The 15,571-nt window shown below is 43.8% G+C and overlaps 1 protein-coding gene across 1 annotated transcript in view; it reads left to right on the top strand.

The window, feature by feature from the left end:
• The first annotated feature begins 11,006 nt into the window (after window positions 1–11,006).
• The window catches only part of PPIL4 (peptidylprolyl isomerase like 4), a 39,913-nt gene continuing 35,348 nt past the window's right edge, over window positions 11,007–15,571 (top strand). The window contains exons 1-2 of the mRNA XM_053591589.1: window positions 11,007–11,156; window positions 15,500–15,567. Of these exons, the coding sequence (XP_053447564.1) occupies window positions 11,087–11,156; window positions 15,500–15,567 (138 nt within the window). The 5' untranslated portion in view covers window positions 11,007–11,086. The remainder of the gene's footprint in view (window positions 11,157–15,499; window positions 15,568–15,571) is intronic.

The raw sequence follows: 15,571 nt of genomic DNA, 5'->3' as shown, positions 1-15,571 counted from the left end.
TGGGGCGGGGCCTATCCTCAAAGGGGCGGGGCTGAGGTGGAGGGGCGGGGCCGAGCCTGGACTTGCAGAGCGGACCCTGGCCGTGTCCGCAGAAGGTCCAGTGTGTTCCTGAACTCTGGCTTGTGAGGGCGCAAAAGGGGAACGTGCCCTCCCTCAGCCGCGGAAGGTGGAGGAGGGGAGTCAAGTCAGGGAAAGTAGGGCCTGGGTCATCGGATCGGTTGGGGAGAAGTTCCAACCTGAAGGTGTTTAAACGTCTTCGTTGCCATTATTTTTTTAATTCCTAGGTATACATATATACGAAAGGTGGCAAAAAAATGTATGTACATTTTTAGAAAGGAAAAACTATTAAAATTGTAATACTCAATTAACAAAAGACGAATACAAATCACTTGAGCGCCTGTTGTAATTGCAGCATACGTGACTTGAGTATTACAAATTTAATATGGTTTTTTTCCTTTCTTAAAATGAGTATGCGGTTTTTTTGGCACCCTCTGTATGTATATGTGCGTGTATATATACACGTATGACGAAAACAATGGTAATCTTTCAGAACACTATTATACATTAAAAAATGAAACATCACATTTGGAGGAGAAATTTTTATTAAATCGTAGTTTCCATCCTTGATTGTGGGAATCTCCCACGTAGCTTTAAAAAGTACTTAAGTCTCCCGGAGCACTCCAGTTTCTAGTTTAGTTAGTCCAGGCTGTGGCCTGGGCGCTGGTAGTTTTTTAAGTTTTGAGCCGGAGACTCAAGCTGTCACCCTGGGTAGAGTGCTATGGCGTCACAGCTCACAGCAACCTCCAACTCTTGGGCTCAATCCTCTTGCCTCAGCCTCTGGAGTAGGTGGGTACAAGTGCCTGCACAACACCCCACTGTTTTTTGAGACAGGGTCCCACTCTTGCTCATGCTGGTCTCGAACTCCTGAGCTCGAGCAATCTAAATGCCTTGGCCTCCCAGAGTGCTAGGATTACAGGCACGAGCCCCCCACATCATTATTCATAGATAAGTGATTTCACAGTAAAGTCCTACCCCTTCTAGGTTCCATCTGAAAACATTGGTTTTTTTCAGACTGCTAAAATTAGAAAATGAATGTGAAGAAGGCACCCCTATAGTCTCAGTTTCTCAAGAGGCTGAGACAGGATTGTTTGAGTACAGCTGTTTAAGGATGTAGCACACCAATATTGCACATGTGAAAAGCCACTACACTTCAGCCTGAGCAACAATAGTGAGACTCTGTTTCAAAAAAAGAAAATTTAGGCTCGGCTGGGTGTCTATAGCTCAGTGGCTCAGGTGCCAGCCACATACATCAGAGCTGGCAGGTTCAAATCCAGCCCAGGCCTGCCAAACAACAACTACAACCAAAAAACAGCAGGGCATTGTGGTGGGCACCTGTAGTCCCAGCTACTTGGGAAGCTGAGGCAAGAGAATTGCTTAAGCCCTAGAGTTTCAGGTTACTGTGAGCTGTGACGCCACAGCATTCTACCGAGGGTAACATAGTGAAACTCTGTCTCAAAAAAAAAAAAACAAAAAGCAGCAAATCTTAACATCAAAAAACATAAAATGTTTACGTGTATAATTGGAGTTAGTGATATATGTATAATGTTCCAAAGTACATATATATGAAAAGGTAGTAGGGAAACGTGAGACAGATTGTTTTCTAACAGAGCCTTTCCATTGGTCAGACTGTGCATTATTCTTTAACTTAGCTCCTCAGGTAACGTGTAAGCTCCAGAAGGGCAGTAACCAAAACTTAAAGCACACAGCTTGCTGGAGTGGGCCCTGGGAAGGATTTACTGTTGGACAGATGTCTAAGTAGTTGACAGTATTATTTCATAATGACGATTTTACTATTTTATTGACACGGTTTTCTTTAGATCACTGTTTTATACTATGAAAGCATGAGTGCGATGGAATTTCATTGAAAAGTACAATCATTTGTTCGGGAGGCTGAGGCAAGAGAATCGCTTGGGCCCAGGAGTTGGAGGTTGCTGTGAGCTGTGTGAGGCCACGGCACTCTACGGAGGGCCATAAAGTGAGACTCTGTCTCTACAAAAAAAAAAGTACAATCATTTGAAAAAAACACTATACAACTCTGATGAGATATAACAAAACTTTAAACAAACCCTGTTGCAGTCTTCCACTCACATACATTGGAAGATTCAGCTTCATATACTCAGCCTTCACATTAATCTATAAAACAGAAAACATAATTAACCTGGCAGTTTCTTATATGACAACTAATTCTTTAGTGTTAATTCAGTGTGTACTTTGATGTTCTTTTGAGTCAGCTCATGTCACCTTGATTTCTTCAATCATAAAACCCACTGAAAAAAGTTCAGTTTGCTGGGCAATGCCTGTGGCTCAAGGAGTAGGCTGCCGATCCCATATGCCGGAGGTGCTGGGTTCAAACCCAGCCCCGGCCAAAAAAAAAAAAAAAAAAAGAGTTCAGTTTGCTTAATAGAGCAATAGTCTAGTTCTTTGTACATTAGATGCTTTCTGCCCTTTGAAGATAATTTTAATAGAGCAACCCAATATAGTTCTTTATACATTAGATGCTTTCTGCCTTTTGAAGATATGGCAGAAGATAGTGTAAAATTTTTGTAATACTGGCTGGGTGTGGTGGCTCACACCTATAATCTTAGTACTGTGGCAGTCCAAGGTGGACGGATTGTCTGAACTCACGAGTTTGAGACCAGCCTGAGCCAGAGTGAGACCTCCTCTCTAAAAAAATAGCCAGGCATTGTGGTGGGGTAGTCCCAGCTACTCGGGAGGCTGAGGCAAGAGAATCACTAGAGCCCAACAGTTTGAGGTTACTGTGAGCTATGATGCCATGGCATTCTACTGAGGACAACAAAGTAAGACTCTGTCTCAAAAACAAACAAAAAAAGTAATTTCTAATACTACAGAAAACAAATATATTAAACGGCCAGGTGCAATGGCTTACACCTATAATCCTAGAGCTTTGGGAGGCCAAGGTGAGATGATTGCTTGAACCTGAGACTTCTAGAGCAATAGAGCCAGATCTCATTAGCCAGATGAGGTAGTTGGTGCCTGTAGTCCCAGCAACTCAGGAGGCTCACTTGAGCCCTTGAGTTCAAGGTTGCAGTGAGCTATTATGATAGCACCACTGCACTCTCCAGCAGGCCGACCGAGGGAGATCCTGTCTAAAACAAAAAACACATAAAAGACGTTTTAAAAATAAATCCCTATTTTCTTTCTTTTTTTGGAGACAGAGTCTCATTATTTCGCCCTTGGTAGAGTGCCAGTAGAGTGCTGTGGTATCACAGCTCACAGCAACCTCAAACTCTTGGGCTTAAGTGATTCTCTTGCTTCAGCCTCCCAAGTAGCACCCGCCACAATGCCCAGCTATTTTTTTGTTATTGTTGTCATTGTTGTTTTAGCACGCCCAGGCCAGATTCAAACCCACCAGCCCAGGTGCATGTGGCCTGTACTCTAACCACTAAGCATAGACACTAAGCCTACATCTCTATTTTCTCATCAAATAATGCCTTTTGAGTCCTAACCTTGATATATTTCCTTTTTCAGCAAGTGATTTCATGTTACTTTCGTGATTCCCGTAAAATAATTTTGAATTCATATTTTTTCTGAAATTCAAAGCAGGCTGGACAACCAAGGAAATCTGGGCCATTATCTGTATCTGTTTCCAACTTCTGGGGAACAGTGAATCACTGCACTTCTATTACAACAAAGTCCACTTCGGTAATTTGCAGAATTAGTCATCTACATATTTTTGAATTCCTGATCCCTGGGACATGACAAGAGAGAGAGCAAGAAACAAAGATAACTTTTTATTTTCTGAACCCTGTCATTTAGAAAAAGAAAGATATCCTTTTTGTATGTCCAAAGTCATTCACAAATGTTTTCTTATTTTTTCTAAGATTTAAAACTGCTTTTATTATAAACTTTATTGTCTCTGCATTTAGAAATGAATTTCATTAGCTCTGTGATGAGTGTGACTTAATATAAAGAACAACTAACTTATAGAAATGTTATGTGTATCATTGTAGTAGCCAGAATTTAGTGTTAAACGTAAGTGCTTTATATATTTAAACCCCTCAGTGGTCTAATGATGTGATTATAATTTAGGATCCCACTTTTTATATACAAACAGAGATTTATAGCGATCAAGTGCTTTGTTGTGAATTCCAGAGACAGTAACTGATGGAGCTATGCTTTTTATTTTTATTTTATTTTTGAGACAGAGTTTCACTATGTCATCCTTGGTAGAGTACCATGGCATCACAACTCACAGCAACTTCAAACTCTTGGGCTCAAGTGATTCTCTTGCCTCAGCCTCCCAAGTAGCTGGAACTCCAGTTGCCTACCACAATGCCCAACTGTTTTTTGTTGCAGTTGTCATTATTGTTTAGCAGGCCCTGGATGGGCTCGAACCTGCCAGCTTTGGTGTATGTGGTGAGCACCCTTCTCATTGAGCTATGGGCGCCAAGCCGAGATATGCTTTTTAATTCAGCCCAAAACAGTATAATAAAAGTAAAAGGAGTCATAATTTAATTTAATTTACTTTTATGCATTTATGGAGATGGTTATAAATTGTTCTATTTATTGACTTTGTAAAAATATGGGCTGGGTTGGGAGAAATGGAGAAACAGGAAAGTGTGGGAGATCTATACCTTCTTCTGTACACCACAGAAGCCAGACGGGGTCCAGGGTCAACATGTAGGCCCTGCTTCCAGCTCTCCCTGCTAACTGGTTTTAGCAACCTGAAGGCTTGCAGAGACACTCTTGCCCAAAGGTGCTAAAAATCATACTGTAGACTGGGCATGGTGGCTCACTCCTGTAATAGTAGCACTTTGGGAGGCTGGGGTGGGAGACTGCTAGAGGTCAGAGTTCAAGACCAGCCTGAGCAACAGTGAGAGCCCCTCCTATCCCTATAAAAACAAACAAAAACCCTAAAAATAAAAGATCAAAGAAAGTATCCAGGTAGGTTTCAAAAAATGGGACATCTATGTCAGACAATTCAAGGATTGAATGGTGGAAAGCATTTTGAAAATCTACTTAGGAATGACTTCGTATTCATAACCCAGATAAATAGGAAATATTTTGTGGTAAGGGCCTATTCTCTTTTGTCATCCTTGACCTTTTAAGACATTTCTGGAAATGGAAGAGGCCTTCATGTGGAGGCAGAAGCTCAATGTGGGATGTCTTTGCCTGCAGTCAATTTCTCTCTTGGGAGATTTTCTTCTTTTGAGTCAAGATTCACTTTATTTAATTCACTAGAACATGGGAGCTTCACATTATCGTCTTTTACTTCATTTGGTGCCAAAATGATGGGTCACTTCGGATCCTCTGGCTTGACTCTCTTACTTTCTGTATTCTTGATTCTGCTGCGTCTGGAGCCTTGCTGACTCTGGAGACTGCTCCTCCCAGGGCTAGCTGATTCCTAGATACAGCAAACAGCTTTACTGGGAGTGCACCCTTTATATACAACCCAAGCAGTCTAGAATGCACAATCTGAGCTGCCTCCTCTTATGCTCCAGGGGCAATGTCCCTCTTCCCTTATCTCCCCAGGGCCAGGTACCAGACAGCTAATGACAGCCCTACATTAAAGAGCCTGCTGAATATTATTCAAATTAGCCAATCCTAAGCCTGTTTACCTGCCCTGCCTCGCCTCATCTTTCCCACAGAAAACACTAAGGCTCCTGTTTCTGCTTTCCCTCCTTCCCTGCCTCCTCACAGACCTTCATGGTAAAGCAAGGTGTGATATTCCCCTCTCCCTACCATAGTCCAGGAACTATGAGTAGCAAACTGTTCTTTCTCTCTCACTTTCAAAATTGCTACCTCCTCTGCCACCCAGCTCCTAAAACTTCATTCTCTATACCCTCATTCAGTAGGTAAGTCTCCAAGGCTCTGGAAACGGTCATATGCTTGAGGTTGGAGAGTGGTAGCTTTTGTCTTAGCTTGGTCAAAGGAAAATTCAGCTCTGGATTTACCCCTCTGGAGGATGATTTATCCCTCTGGATTTATCCCTCTGGGGGGATGCACGCTTCCTACGTACTCTTTCCAGGGGTGAGCAGGAGATTGAGGGGGGCAGGCCCTGCCACCATCAAGTCTTCACCCAGATCCAAGGACCCTACTTGATCAGAATGTGGGGATGTTGTTTTCTGGCCAGACCTCTAGGCTTCAGTCTGACTCAGGCTTCAATCTGACTCAGATTTCCAGGATGCCTGATTTCTGAGCAGAACTGTCAATGCATCCGAGCTGGGGAAGTCCCCTCAGCCGCCTTTTACTATCAACAGATAAGGGAATGTGACCATTCCTAACATTTCCTTTTCTTTCTCCTAGTTGCCATCACGGGCAACAAAAAACACGGGTATTTTGGGACTCATTGACACCCCCCCCATCCCAACAGTTTAGTAAATTAAGTAACTGAGGAACTTGGCCTAGAACGAATCTCTTAATCACAATGCTATTCTACTATTCGGCCTTCTATCGCTGCTGGTTCAATGGGGGTTTTAAATCCTCTACATTCAGTTTAACTTGCTAGACTTTCTGATCTTCCCTCTGCCTGTCTCATATTACTTCTCACTCTAACATCTTTCTCACTATCTTCACTCTCCAAATGATGTTCCTCTTTTGGCTCCCCGTTTCTCCTCCTCCTCCATTTCCACCGCTACCTCTCTAGCCCAGGTGCATGCACCCAGGTGGGATCCTAAATTATAATTACAGCAACCTCAAACTCTTAGGCTCGATTCTCTTGCCTCAGCCTCCCAAGTAGCTGGAAATACAGGTGCCGACCACAATGACCGGCTATGGATCTCTGGAGTAAAAATATCCAGGGAAGCAGCCTCGGGCTTTTCCTCCCTGCTGTGCACCAGTTCCCCCATCAGTAGACTACAGAGTGGAAAGACATTGTAAGTCACTGTAAGCCAGGATGAAAATCCAGCCCTTTTCCTTTCACTAATTTGGATCCTGACGCTAGGGAAGGACAGTCCATCTTAGCAATGTACTTTACCTCCTAGTCAGCCCCAATATTTGGTGTAAAGTCCAAAAACATGAAAAGGAGCCTCAGACTTTGTGAGCAGAACTTTTTTTTTTTATTCTTTTTTTTTTATTGTTAAATCATAGCTGTGTACATTAGTGCAATCAAGGGGTACAATGTGAGCAGAACTTTTAAACCTGGTGTTCAAGATCCTTGATAACAGGATGGAAAGAGGGAGCAGGATTGACAGCAGGCCCAAGCAGTGGGTGCCACTATAAAGGAGTTTTCCAGAGGAATCACTCAAAGACCCAGGCAAGAAGACACCAACACTGGATCCCTGACCACACCCTTCCAGGGGAACTGAACGCTGCCCCATCTACGAATATGGATCTCTGGAGTAAAAAGACCCTACTTGGGCTTGTAAGGACTCCAGAACTGTGTTCTCTCTACAAAAGGAAGGGGCACTGGAAGCAGCAAAGCATCCTTCTCAAAACAGGGGACTACACTCACCTCTAGGACCGGCGGCCCCTAAACTGGCATCCTCCATATCCATGGACCCTCCGAAAACTGTTTCAGTCTAATAGACAGACCCCAACTTAGAAACAGGCTAAATTTCATCACATTCGGTGGGCCAAGGCTTAGGTACCTCTCTCTCTGACACAGGTAAGTAAACTGATTTTAACAAACTGGACCTAAGTCCTCTGCTCTTCCTGAATTTTCTGGACCTCTTTCCCTCTCCTACCTTCATCATCAGAGTGAAAGATAAAAAATAGCCTCACTGTGTATTCCACAGCTTCTCTCCTCGCTTGGAGGTAAAGTCTTTGCTCACTCCTTTTAGTGCTTCCTAGTCACCCCCACTGGGAAAAGATCTTATGGCTTCCTTTCGGAAAACACTTAACTGGGACTTTACACACAACTCTTTTGCCTTCCTTGGCATGCTCTGAGCTTTCTAACTAAAAACTTTATGCCTACGTTCACCTAAAAATGTCTACTTCTATGTCTATTATGTTTGCATGTCCATGTATGTCATGTATATATGATTCACTACCAAAATATGTAAAGGAACTCCAGTTAATTGACTCAAAAAGAAAGTGATGGCGGTGCCTGTGGCTCAGTGAGTAGGGTGCTGGCCCCATATACCAGAGATGGCAGGTTCAAACCTGGCCCCAGCCAAAAACTGCAAAAACAAAAGTCTAAAGAAAGAAAAAGAAGAAAGTGTTTACATCAAGTATTTTATCAAGAACATAAGAACTCAAATGCCTTTTATTTCATGTAATCTTGATAAGTTTTGGTAAATGAAACTAATTTAAAAATTGTTATTAAAGGCCTGATGCAGGGGGCTCACGCCTGTAATCCTAGTACTCTGGGAGACCAAGGCAGATGGATTCTCTGAGCTCAGGAATTCGAGACCAGCCTGAGCAAAGACAGACCCCATTTTTACTAAATATAGAAAGACTAGCAGGGTGTCATGGTAGGCATCTATAGTCTGAGTTACTTGGGAGGCTCAGACAAGAGGATCACTTGAGCCCAAGAGTTTAGGTTGCTATGAGCTATGATGCCACAGCACTCTACCCAGGATGACAGGGTGGAACTCTGCTTAAAAATATAAAATAGTTATTAAAGTTTAGATGTTTTAACATCACAATTAATACATCAATGAAAATAACTGCATTTGAAATAGCCACTGAAAACAGTCGTACTGCAAAAGATTTTTTTTTCTTTGCTTCTTTGGTGGCCAGACTGAGAGAGACAAGGATTTTATGCTTTGTCAAAATAATCCCTGTTATCTTTGTTGGTTTAGGCTCTAACAATATGCTGTGGTAGCTATGGCTCCTTATTGTCCTTTCCTCCTTATACTTCTTGCACCATTCTACAAATATTGCCACAGGCTGTTTTACAGACCAGACCTGTTAATTCTTTGCCTACGCTGGGAACCTGAATAATAACCTTACTCTCTAATATATCCCACTACAGGTGCTTTATTTGCCTACAGTCTGAAAGGCTTTCTACCTCCTCAAAACTATAAGCTCTTCTTACCAAGCATGGCCTTAGTTTTCTTGTCTAGCACTTCTCTTAAGAGTTTCTTGGGTAGGTCCCCTAACGTCTCTTCTTTGAGCTCTCATTTTTGTTGTATTTATTTATTCATTTATTTTTTGCAGTTTTGGCTGGGGCAGGGTTTGAACCCGCCACCCCCAGTATATAGGGCTAACGCCCTACTCCTTGAGTTACAGGCACCACCCATTTTGCTCTCATTTTTGGATCCTGCATTCTCTGCTATCTGGTAACATCCATACATAACCAAATTCAGGCCTTAGCTATTTCTCTCCAGTGAAGCCCCATCCTGCCTCTAATCTAGCTTTCAAACCACCAAGGTTTGTACCAAAGGTCTTTATTGGCGAGGGAGGGATGCTGCAGAGCAGCATCAAGGAGGAGAGAAAAGAAAAGAGAGGGGGTGGGGGAGACAGAGAGGAGAGACTGAGAGAGAGAGAGAAGGAGAGAGGAGGGGAGAGAGAAACCATGCACACAAGAGAGCGAGCTGGGGCAGACTGTAAGTTTGAAATTTTCAGCGGGTAGCTGCAGCTTTAAGAGTGAGACAGCTAATCTTGGTCTGCGGGGCTTTCTTTGGGACAATTACCTAAGAGTCAGCCGCTCTCCCTTACTGATTCTAACGAACTCCTCCATAAAAAGATCTCAGCGACCACTGCCAGCCTGAAACAGCTATAGAAGAAAGACCTTGCCCACTTTTTCCCTATTTATGAATCCAGTTAAATATAAATTTTAGTTTTAACAACAGAAAAGAGGTAAATGAAAGGATGACCTTAATAGCTAAATAAGAGAAAAATTATTAACTCATAATTTTACAATAAAGGCTAAAATCAATCATATGAGCACCTCTCTCCCTAGCTGACTCTTTTATAACTGTTTCTTTTATAACTGTTTTCGCAAGTATGTTTTACAGCCCTAAAGTTCCTGGACAGCAGGGGGTGCTAGCTGCCGGCCTCAGTTTCTGCCTCAGGGGCAGAATCAATGACCACACCACAATCATCAATGGAGAAAGACTGTCTGCCACTTCTATTATCCACCTGCCAGAAGAAGTGCAGATACAGCATTCACAGTACCCTGTTAATTTGGCTTCAGTCATAAATCCTTTTTATCCCATTTACAACTTCTCATCAAAAGACTGCTTACTTGATTCTTTCAGCCAACACTATCTCCCTCTCTTTCACTGTGCTGTTCATACTGGGCCTGGTCGTTTTCTGCTTGGGAAAAGTAAAATAAACTTCTTTCTACTCTAATCTTTGGAGAAATCTTTCTCAAAATCCACGTCCACTAGCTCATACCTTTTTTTTTTTTTTTTATTTTTGGCTGGGGCTGGGCTTGAACCCGCCACCTCCGGCATATGGGACAGGCGCCCTACCCGTTGAGCCACAGGCGCCGCCCCACTAGCTCATACCCTAACAATAGCCTTGGCCAAGAAGAGTGGGGAGTAAACTTGCAGGCAATATATTCCTTGTAGAGTTGCAAGCCCGCATAAAGGCCAAAAGTAATTTTGTAATTCTTCTAAATTAAAAAGTATTGATAATATCCATAGAAATTTGAACCTGAAATGTATTGTTCTTTGGGTAATGTTGCACAAACTCACCTTGTCCTACTATAAAAAGCACTAGCTCTAAACAGGATTAGCCAAGAATGAATTCCTGTTAACCATCTTTGTGGTTTTAGCACATTGTGGTGGTAGCAAATTGTGCCCTCAGAGAATGATGTTTTTGACTCAGGGCAAAGAGACTGTAGTCTCCGGTGGCCAGGAGGCTGAACAAAATTAGCTTTCTTTTGCTTCCGAAACCCTTTGGATTAAAAGCTTCTGCTTACCTCTATACAAACAACCCTATTTGGGACCTTTCTGAGAGGCTTCTGCGAGGGTAGCCAAGCCCCGATTACGATTTTCAAAACGTCTGCGCCCGGGGCGGGGCCAACTGCCCAACCGGAAGAAGCTGCCCGGAAGGGGGCGGTGGCGCCGGAGGGATGACGCAGAGGGGTCGCGCTGGAGGTGACGCGTGGCGTAGACGTGACGGCTGTGCCTGTCACTCCCGCGGGGCTTGCTGCGGAGGAGGAGCGGGCGCCATGGCAGTTCTGCTGGAGACCACTTTGGGCGACGTAGTCATCGACTTGTATACAGAGGAGCGGCCTCGCGGTGAGACCTTCGCCCCGCTCAACTCTCTCCGGGGCCGAGCTCGTTTTCTTACTTTCCCTTCTCTCCACAGTCACCGGTTGCCATTGGGTCGAGCTGTCGAGCTGCTCGCGCCGGCGACCGGGCTGTTTATTAGTGGGTGGTTAGAAAAGTTTTTGTGAGAATTTGTTTGATCCTCGGCAGCTTTTCCTCCTTAGCTTGTGTTGGCCAGTCGGGTGGAGGGTGCTTGCGGTCTTTAATTGTCTTTGGGGGCGAGTGTGTGTGTTAAGAGAGATACGCGTGCTGCATGTTCAGAACCTAGGGCTTTTGTAGCTTTACTGTGCTTTTTTTTCTCGTAAGAGGAACGTAACTGTTGATTGGCGTGTCATCAGTTACGTCTTTATGAAAGCGGGTAGGATGTGCTTGGGGCAACGAGTGTGGGCATCCTGCGTGCATGGAGGAAGGGGGTGTCCGGGAGTGTGAACAGAGCCTGCAAGGCCCTGGACTAGAGTCCTGAGCTAGGCATCTTGCCTTTGAGGGTTTGATTTTCCATTGAGGGAAATTAACGTGGAAACTAATTTTAATTTTTAAGTGTTGCAGTGGAAGAATGTTTAAGTTGCCTTGGAAACCAGAGGAAATAATTCTTGCCTGGTGAGGGCGAAGAGAATCGAAGCAAAGACTTTAGAACAGTAGAACTAGCTCTTTCAAAAACAAGTCGGAATGAGGGTTTTCTTTGCTTGGAATTTTCTGGAAACGGCAGGTAGTTTAACGTGCCAAGAAGGAATGGTTTGAGTAGTTGTGGAATGGCAGACTGTGAGCCTGGTTAGATACCTTTAGGTCAAGTCTAAAATAGTCTTTTTTTTTTCTTTTTTTTTTTTTTTGTAGAGACAGAGTCTCACTGTACCGCCCTCGGGTAGAGTGCCGTGGCGTCACACGGCTCACAGCAACCTCCAGCTCTTGGGCTTAAGCGATTCTCTTGCCTCAGCCTCCCGAGTAGCTGGGACTACAGGCGCCCGCCACAACGCCCGGCTATTTTTTTGTTGCAGTTTGGCCGGGGCTGGGTTTGAACCCGCCACCCTCGGCATATGGGGCCGGCGCCCTACTCACTGAGCCACAGGCGCCGCCCAAGTCTAAAATAGTCTTGCGTGCCATACTGATGGCCAGAGTCTTTGAAGATGTAAAAGCAGTATTGAAGCTTGGCATACTTGTTTTGGGAAAATAATAGACAGCAGTGTGGAAACTGGCTCAGAGTAGGGAGAAACTGGAGACCAGTTAGTTACAATCAGGGTCCTGCCCCGTGGAATGCAGAGCTTGTCAAAGGGGTCGAACAAGCTGCGTTGTTGTACAATAAGCGCCACAATTTCTCCTGCCACAATTTCTCCCACATTAATCTAGCTATTTCTCCCTCCTCCCTGCCTCCCCTTAAACTACACTACAAACTCTCCTATACCATCCTTTCCAAACTGTTCTCTTACTGTTGCCTCTAACCCACATTCCTCTCCACTCTTGTTTTTCTGGCAAACTTTAGATCTTAGATCAAACATAATCTCTGTGAAGCTCTCCCTCCCTGAGCAGAGTTTTTTGTTTCTTCCGCTGTATCTCAGGTCTTTTTATAAACACATTTACCTGGTCTCCTAAAATTATTTAAAAGTCTTGTCTTCTCTCAAGGATGTAAGCTTCAATGAGAGCAGGAACTGTACCTTCATTATCTCTATAGCTTGAGTACTTTGTGTGCCTGCTATTTTGAGGGCACACACTAGAGGTTCATTTTACTGACTAACACATGTATTAGTTAGCACTGTGCAAGTGATAGAAACCCAACTCAAACTGTCTTAAATAAAGAAGATAATTGATTGTCTCGTGTTCCTGGGGTAAGCATGGCTTTTAATGACTGGATCTAGGGTGCAAAAGAATAGATATTACAGGTTTTTGTTGTTGTTGTTTTTCAGGTTTTGGATGGGGCCAGATTTGAACCCACCATCTCTTGTATATGGGGCCCGGCGCCCTACTCCTTGAGCCACAGGCACCACTCCAGGGCATTTATTTATTTATTTGAGAAAGAGTCTCACTTTGTCACCATTGGTAGAGTACGGTGGCGTCATAGCTCATAGCAACCTCAAACTCCTGGGCTCCAGTGATTCTCTTGCTTCAGCCTCCTGAGTAGGTGGGACTACAAGCTCCAGCCACAGTACCAGGCTATTTTTAGACACTGGGTCTTGCTCTTGCTCAGGCAGATCTGGAACCCATGAGCTCAGGCAATCGTCTGCCTTGGCCTCGCAGGGTGCTAGGATTACAGGTGTGAGCCACTGTACACTGGCCTACAGGACATTTATTTTTAATGTTTAATTTTTTTTTTTTAGTAACCACTGAATGAAGGAATTTTATTTATTTATTTTTTTTAATAGAGACAGAGTCTCACTTTATAGCCCTCGGTAGAGTGCCGTGGCATCACACAGCTCACAGCAACCTCCAACTCCTGGGCTTCAGCGATTCTCTTGCCTCAGCCTCCCGAGTAGCTGGGACTACAGGCGCCTGCCACAACACCCGGCTAAGGAATTTTATTTTTTATGTCTTGGTTTTATTTTCTTTAAGTTACTTTGACACTCTGTCCATGTAAACAGTACCTGGCAAATGAAAGGGCCACTTTCTTCAGTTATGAGGAACTAAAGGGGAGGGAAGGTTATTCCACCTAATTAACAAGCAGTGGTTCTACAAAGATAGACTGGAACACCAAAAACATAAGTCTACCCCGTGCATATGTATTTGAACTCATATGATTGGATATCTATTTATATGTATACCTATTTATAAATCTGTAGTAAATTTATTTTTTTTTTAACTTTTTCTTTCTTTTTTTTTTGAGACAGAGCCTCAAGCTGTTGCCCTGGGTAGAATGCTGTGGCATCACAGATGACAGCAACCTCCAACTCCTGGGCTCAAACGATTCTCCTGCCTCAGCCTCCAAAGTAGCTGGGACTACAGGCACTTGCCACAACGCCTGGCTATTTTTTTTTTTTTTTTGGTAGAGACAGAGTCTCACTGTACTGCCCTCGGGTAGAGTGCCATGATGTCAGCACGGCTCACAGCAACCTCTAACTCTTGGGCTTACTCAATTCTCTTGCCTCAGCCTCCCAAGCAGCTGGGACTATAGGCGCCCTCCACAACACCCGGCTATTTTTTTGTTGCAGTTTGGCCAGGGCTGGGTTTGAACCCGCCACCCTTGGCATATGGGGCCGGCGCCCTACTCACTGAGCCACAGGTGCCGCCCACCTGGCTATTTTTTGGTTGCAGCCGTCATTGTTGTTTGGCAGGCCCAGGCTGGATTCGAACTCGCCAGCTCAGGTGTATGTGGTTGGCGCCTTAGCCGCTTGAGCCACAGGCGTCAAGCCTGTAGTAAATTTATTAAAAGTTACCTACTTCCTCTCTTCCTTTCTTTTCTTTACCTTTTTTTTTTGTGAGACAGAGTCTCTCTCTTTTGCCCAGGCTAGAGTGCCATGGCTTCAACCTAGCTCCCCTCCTGCCTCTGCCTCACAAGTAGGTGGGACTACAGGCACCTGCCACAACCCCTGCCTAATTTTTCTATTTTTTTAAATTTTTATTTATTTATTGTTTACCTATCACCCTCAATAGAATGCTGTGGTGTCATAGCTCACAGCAATCTCCAACTTGGGCTCAAGCGATCCTTTTACCTCAGTTTTTTCTATTTTTTGGTCTCAAACTCGTGAGCTCAAGCAATCCACCCACTTGGACTTCCCAGGGTGCTAGGATTACAGGCATGAGCCACCGTGGCTGACCTAATTTTTTTTTCTATTATAAAATCAATTTATCAATAAATTATTGCTTATTCCAGGTAAGTGTCAAATTCCTGCATTAGCTCAGATGTCAAAAAAATCCCATTGGTTGAAAAAAATAAAATTTTGCTTTTTTTTCCTGGACTTACTGCCCATATTTATAGTTTTGGGTATTTGTCCTTTTTTGTTTGTTTGTTTTTCTTTTAATGGTGACTTAGAAATTAAATTATACTACACTTTTACTTGTTTAAAAATGTATTTGTGGGCTCGGCGCCTGTGGCTCAAGCGGCTAAGGCGCCAGCCACATACACCTGAGCTGACAGGTTCGAATCCAGCCCGGGCCCACCAAACAACAATGACGCTGCAACCAAAAAATAGCCTGGCGTTGTGGCGGGCGCCTGTAGTCCCAGCTACTTGGGAGGCGGAGACAGGAGACTCGCTTGAGCCCAAGAGTTGGAGGTTGCTGTGAGCTGCAATGCTATGGCACTCTACCCAGGGCGAGCTTGAGGCTCTGTCTCAAAAAAAAAAATGTATTTGTGGATTACTGTGATAAATTTAGTATTTACTCTTTTTCAGCCTGCTTGAATTTCCTGAAGTTGTGTAAAATAAAATACTACAATTACTGCCTTATTCACAATGTACAGGTAA

Source organism: Nycticebus coucang, chromosome 5, assembly GCF_027406575.1.
Source record: "Nycticebus coucang isolate mNycCou1 chromosome 5, mNycCou1.pri, whole genome shotgun sequence".
NCBI classification, from domain to species: Eukaryota; Metazoa; Chordata; class Mammalia; order Primates; family Lorisidae; genus Nycticebus; species Nycticebus coucang.
The sequence above is the reverse complement of the archived record's forward strand: the minus strand, read 5'-3'. Positions and strand labels throughout refer to the sequence as shown.